At 58.4% G+C, this 10,080-nt stretch overlaps 2 protein-coding genes across 2 annotated transcripts in view; one reads left to right on the top strand and one right to left on the bottom strand.

Moving 5' to 3' along the window:
* Nucleotides 1–10,080, bottom strand: part of LOC128135826 (uncharacterized) — a 161,132-nt gene that overhangs the window by 132,981 nt on the left and 18,071 nt on the right. Inside the window, 5 exon segments of the mRNA XM_052774898.1 lie at nt 7,031–7,246; nt 7,248–7,585; nt 7,588–7,734; nt 7,737–7,990; nt 9,102–9,308. Coding sequence (XP_052630858.1) covers nt 7,031–7,246; nt 7,248–7,585; nt 7,588–7,734; nt 7,737–7,990; nt 9,102–9,308 — 1,162 coding nt within the window.
* On the top strand, nt 1,055–3,656 carry LOC128135882 (zinc finger protein 239-like). The gene is given in 3 exon segments (XM_052774987.1): nt 1,055–1,574; nt 1,764–1,984; nt 1,986–3,656. Coding segments are annotated over 3 exon segments (1,035 nt in total). The 5' UTR covers nt 1,055–1,552; the 3' UTR covers nt 2,778–3,656.

Here is a 10,080-nt window from a genome sequence, read left to right as displayed (position 1 = left end):
ATGAGCGGTCAGTTCTCAGCCTGTGGGGCTGGGGGGGGTCCCTGGGAGGTGGGTTTTTTTTTTTTGGGGGGGGGATGTTTGCAGCTTGCAGGACTCCAGAGCTGAGCCACAAATATCCCACGGGGGGGGGGGGGGTCCCTGGAGGTGGGGGTTTTTTTTTGCGGGGGGTGGGGGGTTGGAGCTTGCAGGACTCCAGGGCTGAGCTGCAAAATATCCCATGGGGGGGGCCTGTTCGGGGGGGAGGGGGTCCCTGGGAGGTGTTTTTTTTTTGGGGGGGGGGGTGTTTGGAGCCTGTAGGACTCCAGAGTTGAGCCACAAATATCTCTTGGATGGGGGGGGATATTGGGGGGGGGGGTCCCCGGGAGATGTTTTTTTTGGGGGGGGGGACACATTTGCAGCTTGTAGGACTCCAGAGCTGAGCCACAAATATCCCGGGGGGGGGGGGCGGATATTGGGGGGGGGGGGCGTATATTGGGGGGGGGGGGCGTCCCTGGGAGGTTTTGGGGTTTTTTGCGGGGGGAGGACACGACCCCCCCCCCCCTCGGTGCCTGCTGCCGGCAGAGGGCCCCGGCCGCTGGGGATGGGGGGGGGGGCGGTGTGTGTGTCCCCCCCCCGTTGAGGGGGTTGGCCTTCCTGGGTCAGGCACCGCCGCCGCCTCCTCCATTGTCAACCCGCAGCCCCGCAGCGATCGCCCTGGTACCGGCGGAGGCGGGGGGGGGGGGGCAGGAGCATCGCCCCCCTGCTCAAGATCTGCTCTGCCCCCCCCCCCAGGTAACAGGGAAGGGGGGTGGTCGCAGAGCTCTTTTTTTTCCCCAACCCTATGGGAGCCCTTTTTTTTGGGGGGGGGGGGTGTCCCTGCCTCAGTTTCCCCTTGTGCAACACAGGGGGTGCAATGGCCTGGGGGGGGGGGGCTGGTTGCAGACCCCCACCCTTCAAGGTCGAAGCGGGTGGTCCAGCGCAGCCCCGGTTCTTTCTCACTCGTATCTGGGTGCTGCGTCGGGTGGTTTTTTTGGGCTGAAAGTGAGTGATTTTGGGGGGGCTGAGCCTTAGCCAGGGACATCGCTGACCTTGCCCTTGTCCTTGTCCCCCTCTCCGGCTCCGGTGGGACAGGGTTTGTAGGGACACGACGCTGGTCCTTCTCTTCCCACAACCATATTTCCCAAGCAGGACAACCTCTTTATTTCTCCTCCACCTCCCTTTTGAGGTTGGAGCTTTGTATTTATAACGCTGGCCCCACGTCTTGGCTGTATTTTGGTGTTTTGGAGGGGTTTATGGGCTGCATTTTGGTGTTTTGGAGGGTTTTCTGGGCTGTATCTTGGTGTTTTGGAGGGGTTTATGGGCTGTACTTTGGAGAGGTTTATGGACTGTATCTTGAGGGTTTTATGCACAAAAGATCTTGGTGGTTGACTTCCCAGTAGGGATGGACTTGGGCAGGAGCAACCCACAACCCAAACCAGGGAACGCGCTCACAGCTTGTTTCCCTCCCCCCAACCCAGGATTTCCCGTTCCCAAACCTTGCCCAGATTGAGGAGGAGGCCGTGAGGAAGAGGAGATGCTACGAGATACCCAGGCAGGTGAGGAGGAATTTGCTCGACCTTTCATCCTCTCTCCTCCTCCGGTCCTCCAGCCGAGCATCGCTTCTGGCTGTAGGACAGCCCCGCTGCTGACGCCGTCCTCCGGAGATGGATCTGGGAGGATCTCCTTCCCCTTCCCTCTGGCACGGATGCAAATCCCCTTCCTCTCCTTGTTCCTTCCTCCGGCAGGCGATGAGATGGGGACGGAGAACACGGAGGAGAAACCCCACCAGCAGAACCTTGCGGAAGAGGCTGTTTTGAAGGGCTCCGTGGAGCAGGAGGTCAACGGGGGAGGAAAAGCCAAGAAGATGCCCCACGGGGAGAGGTTTGCAAACCCCCCCCCACGAAGCTCAGATGAGGAAAGACCGACCATCTGCAAGGAATGCGGCCGGAGCTTCAGCCGGAGCTCGGAACCTGGTGGTCCACCAGCGGTTGCACGCTGGTGAGAAGCCCTACAAGTGCTTGGAGTGCGGGAAGAGCTTCAGCCGTAGCTCCCACCTCATCACCCATCAACGTCTGCACACCGGGGAGAAGCCCTACAAGTGTCCTGATTGCGGGAAAAGCTTCAGCGACAGCTCCACTCTCATCACCCACCAACGCTTGCACACCGGTGAGAAGCCCTACAAATGCCCCGATTGCGGCAAGGGCTTCAACCAGAGCTCCAACCTCACGTCCCACCAACGCACCCACACCGGGGAAAGACCCTACAAGTGCCCCGAGTGCGGGAAGAGCTTCAGCGTCAGCTCCTACCTGATCCGCCACCAGAAGATCCACACCGGGGAGAGACCCTATAAGTGCGAGGAGTGCGAGAAGACGTTCAGCCAGAGCTCCAGCCTCATCATCCACCAGCGTGTCCACACCGGGGAGAAGCCCTACAGATGTGTTGACTGCGGGAAGTGGTTTAGGAACAGCTCGGACCTCATTAGGCATCAGCGGACACATACGGGTGAGAGACCCTACCGCTGCCCTGACTGCGGGAAGAGCTTCAACCGCAGCTCCAACCTGATGACCCACCAACGCATCCATACCGGGGAGAAGCCCTACGAGTGTCCTGAGTGCGGTAGGAGCTTCACCGTGAGTTCTGCCTTGATTAAACACCAAAGGACCCACCGGGAAGGGAAGCCCTATGAGTGCCCTGACTGCGGGAAGAGCTTTATCCGCTGTTCAAACTTCATTACCCACCGAAGGACCCACGTTGGGTAGAGACCTGGTGACCCATGTTGGGTAGAGACCTGGCTGGTGGTCCCCACATCTTCCTGGTTCCCCATAGGGACCTGGATGAATGCAGGTAGGAACATCCATTTGCTGAGATGGGCTTAGCTGTGGGACGCAGACCAAAGGCAGAAATTCATTAGGAAGAGTGGACTCATTGGCTTTAGACTCCAAAAAGTCACATCTGCTTGGCCCAATAATTTCTTCTGGTGGCATCAAGCAACACCATATGGACCGCGGGCTTCTTCCACAGACAAAGGGTGAATGGATTTGGGCACAGACCAAAATTTTGAAGACACTACTTGGGACTCAGCTTCTTCGGGAAGGAAGAAGTGGGGTGGAAACAGTCCCACAACCCTGTTGGGACACACCAGGCTGAGTTCTTCCTCATTTACAGGTTTGGGTTTTTTTCACATGATGTTATTCGGTAGCATCATGCAACCTCTGTCCTGCCCATCTACGGTTCATCTTTGGATGACTAAACTCTTGAATTGTCCAAAGGGCTTCAGAAGAGGCTCCTGCAACATCTTAGGGATGGAGATGGGCACAGCCCAACTCCACGTCCTACTCTCACTCCCTTGTGCTGCCAAAATTAAACAAGAACTCAGCTGCAATAACTTTCCCTTCACTCACCGCCTTGGTATGGCCTTGTTGAACCCACACCACCTCGTTTTCATCCAGGCTGGGGCTTGGACATCTCTAGGGTTGAATTTTCCTAATGGTGCTGAAAGGATGGGAGTGGTGGGACAACTCCATGGGTGGGTGGAGGGTGAGAAGGACACGTGGGCTTGTGGTGTCCATGTTTTGGAAGGATGCTGCACCCCTATGACCATCAGCGCCAAATAAACCTCATCCATGGTTTGGTTTGAACCTTCGTCTTTGTCTAAGGGAAATGGAGAGGGATGGAAAGCCCGATCCCAGCTCCAGGGTCTCCACCCCAGCCCCACCACCCCTGCAGGCGCTTCCTGGGGGGGGGGGTCCTCACACCCTCTGGGTGCAGAAGATGCTCCCAGCCCCCCAAAATTGGGGAATTTTTAAAGTTTTCCCCTCCAAAAAAGGCTCTTCCACCCACACAGCCCCCTGCTTCATCACCACCACAGAGATACTCGCACAATGCCAACACTGAAATGCTTTTATTTTGGCTGTGATTTTCTTTTGATCCATCCCCATCCCATAAAAAGACCCTAAATAGGGTTGAAAAAATAGAAAAATTGAACAGACATCTAAAAAACCCCATTTTTACCGTGATTTCTTTTTTCGAGGGTGAAGCTCATGGGTCTCGCCTCCCTCCCTTCCCCTCATCTATAATCTAATGCAAAAAACCAGAAGATGGGGGTGTCTTTTTTTAAACCACCCCCCCAAAAAAACCCCTTTTTATATATAAAAACGTATAGGGAGAGAAAAATAATAGCTGGTGGAATGTGGGTGGATGGGTTGGTTACCCCTTGGTGCTACCACCAGGAACCACGGTGATGTGTAGGTAGGTCTGAGGTGCCACCAGGGTGGGGATGGTCCCCGGTGGGGTCGTCCCCATCTTTGGTTGGTGCCTCTTGCGATGCAAGATGAGACCGGAGCTGTGCCGAAAGCTCTTGCCACACTCGGCGCAACCCTAAGGCTTTTTCCTCGCTGTGGACCTGCCGATGCCGGATGAGTTGGGAGCTGCAGGTGAAGCTTTTGGGGCAATCCAGGCAAATGCAGGGTTTCTGCTCCACGCGGTGATGGACGGTCAACGGTTGATCTGTGCCTGAAGCTCTTCCCGCATTCCTCGCACCGGTAAGGTCGTTTGCCCGTGTGTCTCCGATGATGGCTCACCAACGGAAGCTCTTCCCGCGTTCCTGGCAGGTGTTGGGTGCCTCATCGCTCCCGTTGTCCCCTGGGAGTGGGGATCCCCCAGGATGGGTCCTTGGGGACCACTGCTGGCTGGAGGTTGGGGGTTCCACCGGTGCGTCCGCTTGCTCACGAGCGTCCTGCTGCCATTTTTCCTCCTCCTTGATTGACCCCAGATCTGTTGGGGAGAGAGACCATCCCCAACAGCCCTCTCCAGCTGGGAGGGGGTTAATGTGGAGCGGAGACGGGGGAACCACATGAGTTACAAGGAACAATGGTCAGCCAAGAGCCGGGCGGCCCCAGGAGAGGATCAAGGCTCCCAAGGCAGAAGCCACCTCAAGAAGGTTTGGGGGACATGGTGGTGAAGGGATGGGGACGTGGTGGGAGAAGGGATGGTGTCACCGTGGCAGAAGGGATGGAGTCCACGGTGGGAGAAGTTTGGGGACATGGTGGGAGAAGGGTTGGGGACATGATGGCAGAAGGTTTGGGGACACAACACAGCACAAGAGCTCTACTTAGGGCCAAAGCACCACCGCCACCACCACCACACCTCCCCAGACGCTCGTCCCCCACCAAAGCCACTTCTCAGCCACCCATCCAACCCCCCGCCTTGTCCCCCAAACCCGGGGACTCTTACCCAGCGGGACCACAATGTCCTCGTTCCTCTTCACAGCGTTCCCACAGCAGGCTGTCGGAACCGGGATGAGAGCTGCAGCATCTTCCTCCATGGTCATCACCTCCATGGGGACAACCCTAAAGGGGACAACCCCAAAAGCCATCACCCCACTTTTTTGGGGGTTTTAGGATTTCTCCTAAAAATGGGATTTCTGGGGAAAAAAAAAAAAAAAATCGATGGGGGTGGCAAGGAGGGTCCTGGGGGATGGGGGTGAGGGGGGGGGGAGTGGGGTGAGCTTGACCCACCATGGGGCATCACTGGAAGATGACGCAGGAGGCTGGGCATCCCCCTGTTGTGGGGGGTCATGGGGGGGTCCCCTGCACCCCCCAGTGCAGCCCAGCCCCACTGGGGGGGACCTGGGGGTTGTGGGGGGTCTCCTGGGGGTCTCCCACCCCCAGTGCAGCCTGACCCCCTCTCTGGGGGTCCTGGGGGTCCCCCCCAGTGCAGCATGGCCCCACTCCAGGGGTCCTGGAGGGTTTCCCGGGGGTCTCCCCCCACCCCAGTGCAGCCTGGCCCTGCTCCGGGGGTCTTGGGGGGGGTCTCCCAACCCCCCCCACACACCCCTCCCAGTGCAGCCGGATCCCGCTCCGGTGGTCCCGTGTGCGTACTCCCTGGATTTCCCCCCCCCCCCATCCAATGCAGCCCGGCCACACTCCTGGGGGGCTCCCACCCGTGTCCCCCCCCCACCCCAGACGCTCCTGACCTGGGAAGTGAATCCTCAGCTCGGAGCCACCTCCCGCAGCTCCAGCCCTGCCTTAACCCCTCAGCTGCTGGCAGGGGGGGTTGGGGGGGTTCTCTGGCAGCCCTGCACCCCAGAGGATGCTGGCTCTGAAATCATCCCCCCCACGCTAACCACACTAAGAAAATGGGGGGTAACCCCCCCCCAACTTCAGCACCCACCCGGGTGGGGATATGAAGTATTTTTGGGGGGGTGGGGTGTCCCAACCTCCCAGCACCCAAAGGTTTCTCCATCACTTTGCACCCTAAAAGCCGAGAGGGATCGACCCGTCTACCACTTCATATCATTTTATTGAGTATTTTTTTAATATAAAATAACCCCCCAAATGGTATCAAACCTCAGGTTATTCCCACAATCCCCCCCATCCCGGTTTTCCAGCCACCATGGTCAGACGTTGATGCCGTGATGGGAAGAGCAGGGATTGATTTTCAGGTCTAAATCTCCCTAAAACAGCATTCTAGAGGAGAAAGGGGTTTTTTTCACCTCAAAATGACTCAATCCCACCTTGTAGCCCCATTCCCTTCAGCACCGGTTGAAAAATTCCCCTCACAAAATCACCCTAAAATACCCCGTGGGGATGTCTTCCCCCCCCCCCCCCCAAAAATAGCCAGGGTCCCATCCTGCCATGTCCCCTTTGTCCCTTGAGGAGGGTGTCACCATGATAAAGACTTTTTTTTTGGCCTTATTTTGGTGAAATCAAACCCAAAGATGCTTGGAAAAAACCTATTAGAATTAAAATATTGGATGGGAAGTGAAGCGGTTCCTGAGCCGACACCATTTCATGGTCCACAAGGAGCTGGAGGAAGCATCGTTGGTGGCACGGAGCTTGGAAAATGGGGTGACCTTGACCATCCCCCTTCATTTTCGGTGGTCCCTGATATGGGTCCGGTGATGACGGACGAGATCTGAGCTCCGGTAAAAACTCTTCCCGCACTGGGCACAGCTATAGGGTCGTTCACCCCGTATGGATACGTTGATGGGTCACCAAGTTGGAGCTTTGACTGAAGCTCTTCCGCAATCGGAACACGTATAGGGTTTCTCTCCAGTATGGATACGATGATGGGTGATGAGCGTAGAGCTCTCAGTAAAGCTCTTCCCACAGTCGGGGCAGGCGTAGGGTCGTTCGCCTGTATGGGTCCGTTGGTGAGATATGAGGGTCGAGCTGTCCGCGAAGCTCTTCCCACACTGGTGACACTGGTAGGGTCTTTCACCGGTGTGGGACACGTTGGTGACGCATCAGTGAGCAGCTGTCGTTGAAGCTCTTCCCACATTGAGTGCACTTATAGAATTTCTCACCCGTATGGATCCGTCGATGCCGTAATAACGTCGAATTCTCGCTAAAATTCTTCCCACAATCCATACACTTATAGGGTTTCTCACCGGTGTGGATTCGCCGATGACGAATTAAAGCCGAACTCCACATAAAATGTTTCCCACAATCGCGACAAACGTACGGCATGTTGCCTATATGAAGGCGTTGATGTTGAATGAAATAAGAGCTATCGCTAAAACTTTTCCCGCAATCGGGACATCTATAGGGTCGTTCACCCGTATGGGTTTCCGATGTCGGATATGGGTTGAACGGATACTAAAACTTTTCCCGCATTCTTCGCAAACGTAAGGTTTTTCCCCCGTATGTATTCTACGATGTTTAACCAACGTTGAACCGTGACCGAAATCTTTCCCGCATTCGGGGCACTTATAGGTTTTTCGCCCGTATGGATCCGGCGATGAGCCGCTAACGCCGAATTTTGATTGAAGCGATCGCCACATTCGGGGCATTTGTAGGGTTTTTCACCTGTATGGATCCGGCGATGGGTTAATAAAGCCGAACTGCTGCCGAAACCTTTCCCGCACTCGTAGCATCCATAGGGGCGTCCGTGGGCTGGTGGTACCCCCAAACCCCCTGATTTGGCTTCTGTTGGGGGGGGGGTGTCGGCGGATGGGGGGGGTCCCCTCTGTCTGCAAAAGAAGCCACAGTGGGGTGATGGTGTCGGGGAAGGAGCCTGGGGGGGGCAGGGACGGCAGCCCACAGCCCCCCCCAAAACCACCTGCGTGGGGGGTCACCCCTCTCCTCCGTGTCCCAGTTTTGGGGAGCTGGTGGGTCCCTTCCCGGCTCCATCCGTGAGGGGGGGGGAGGAGGGGGGGGGTGTCACATCAAACCTGCTCTGGGAGAAAATGGCGTGCAAGGTGAAAGGGGGGGGGTTATGCATGGAGTTGGAGCCCCCCCATCATCCTTACCCTGGCTTTAGGGGCTACACTGGCACCCCAAAACAGTGGGGTGGGGGTCACTGGGTGGTGCCATGGGGTCTTAGCCCTACCCCCCCGGGATGAGTTGGGGTCCCTTATCGCAGCCCCCCATCCCTGGCATGATTTGGGGGTCCTGCATCGCAGCTTTCCACTCCTGGGATGAGTTGGGGTCCCCAGATCGCAGCCACCCCACCCCCCCCAGGATGAGTTGGGGGTCCCCCATCATAGCCCCCCACCCCTGGGATGAGTTGGGGTCCCCTGGGATGAGTTGGGAGTCCCCCATCGTAGCCCCCCACCCCTGGGATGAGTTGGGGGGGGTCCCCCATTGCAGCTTCCCCCCCTGGGATGAATTAGGGTCCCCCATCGTAGCCCCCCACCCCGGCATGAGTTGGGGGGTCCCCCGCCCCCCCAACTTGGGGTGTTCGCACCCTGGGGGGGGTTATTAAGACAAAGGCCCCCCCCATCACCCCCCGGTACCTGCAGCGCTGGGGGGGGGGGGGGGCGGGACATAATAATATAGGTATTATATGTGTCTATAGGCCCCATTTTGGTCTCCCTCAGCCTCACCGCCCCCCTTCCCCGCACAGCCCACCACAGACCGACATTTCCGCGGGGGGGGGGAGAGAAGGAACTTTATAAACGTGGTCGAATGGGTTGAAGGAGGATTTAAAGGAGGCAGCCGCCATCTTGAGGCGCGGCGGCGCCACGTAAAACAAGATGGCGGCACCCACTCGAACCTCTACCGCTGCCCGTTCCCCGACCCATCACGAGAAAGAGCGGGGGCCAGGCGGAGCGCGGCGGCTTATTCCTCACCGGTACTCACCTCCGCACCCAGCTGAAGGTCACCGGTAGACCGGGCGATCCGTGGAGACGGCGGAAGGCGGCGAAACGCCGGGGGCCGTTATGGCGTACGGCAGGAGGAGGCGGAGAGGGGAGAGTGAGGAGGCCGCTTCCGGTTCCGGTGGCGGGGGGGGCGGGGACGCGGAGCCGCTGTGGCGGAGCGGGAGGTAAACACAGGCCGCGGCCCCGCCTTGGGGGGGGGGGGGGGGAGAGGTTTTTGGGGGGGCTTTTGGGGGTTGTGAGGGGGGTGTTGGAGCGGGGGAGGGCGTGGGGAAGGGAGATATGGGGGGGCAGTGTGTGTGTGGGGGGGATGGGGGGGTGTTGTGGGGAGAGAGGGGTTAGTGGAGGGGTGGGGGGCGTGTTGGGGGGGTTAGGGGGGATGTGGGGGGGTTGTGGGGGGCATGAGAGGGTTGGGGGGGCGTTGGGATATGAGGGCAGTGCAAGTGGTGGTGGGGTGTTTGGGGGTGGCATTGGGGGGATATGAGGGGTATTGGAGGGTTGGGGGGGCATTTGGGGGGCCATTGGAGGGATTGGGGGGATATGGGGGGGCATTGGAGGGGTGGGGGGGCATTTGGGGGGCCATTGGAGGGATTGGGGGGATATAGGGGGCATTGGATATGAGAGCAGTGCAAGTGGTGGGGGGGCGTGTGGGAGGGCATTAGGGGGATATGGGGCGCATTGGAGGGATGGGGGGTATTGGGGCGATATGGGGGGCATTGGAGGAAGTGGGGTGGCATTTGGGGGGAATTGGAGGGATGGGGGCATGGGGGGAGATATAGGGGGGATTGGGGTGGGGGGCATTTGGGTGGGCCATTGGAGGGATTGGGGGGATATAGAGGGTATTGGGGGAATATAGGGGGTATTGGGGGGCATTTGGGGGTGCCACTGGAAGGATGGGGGGCATTGGGGGGATATGGGGCCATTGGAGGGGGGGCATTGGGGGGATATAGGAGGCATTGGAG

Source organism: Harpia harpyja, chromosome 25, assembly GCF_026419915.1.
Source record: "Harpia harpyja isolate bHarHar1 chromosome 25, bHarHar1 primary haplotype, whole genome shotgun sequence".
NCBI lineage: Eukaryota > Metazoa > Chordata > Aves > Accipitriformes > Accipitridae > Harpia > Harpia harpyja.
Note: the sequence above shows the minus strand (reverse complement) of the source record. Positions and strands in the feature narration are given on the sequence as shown.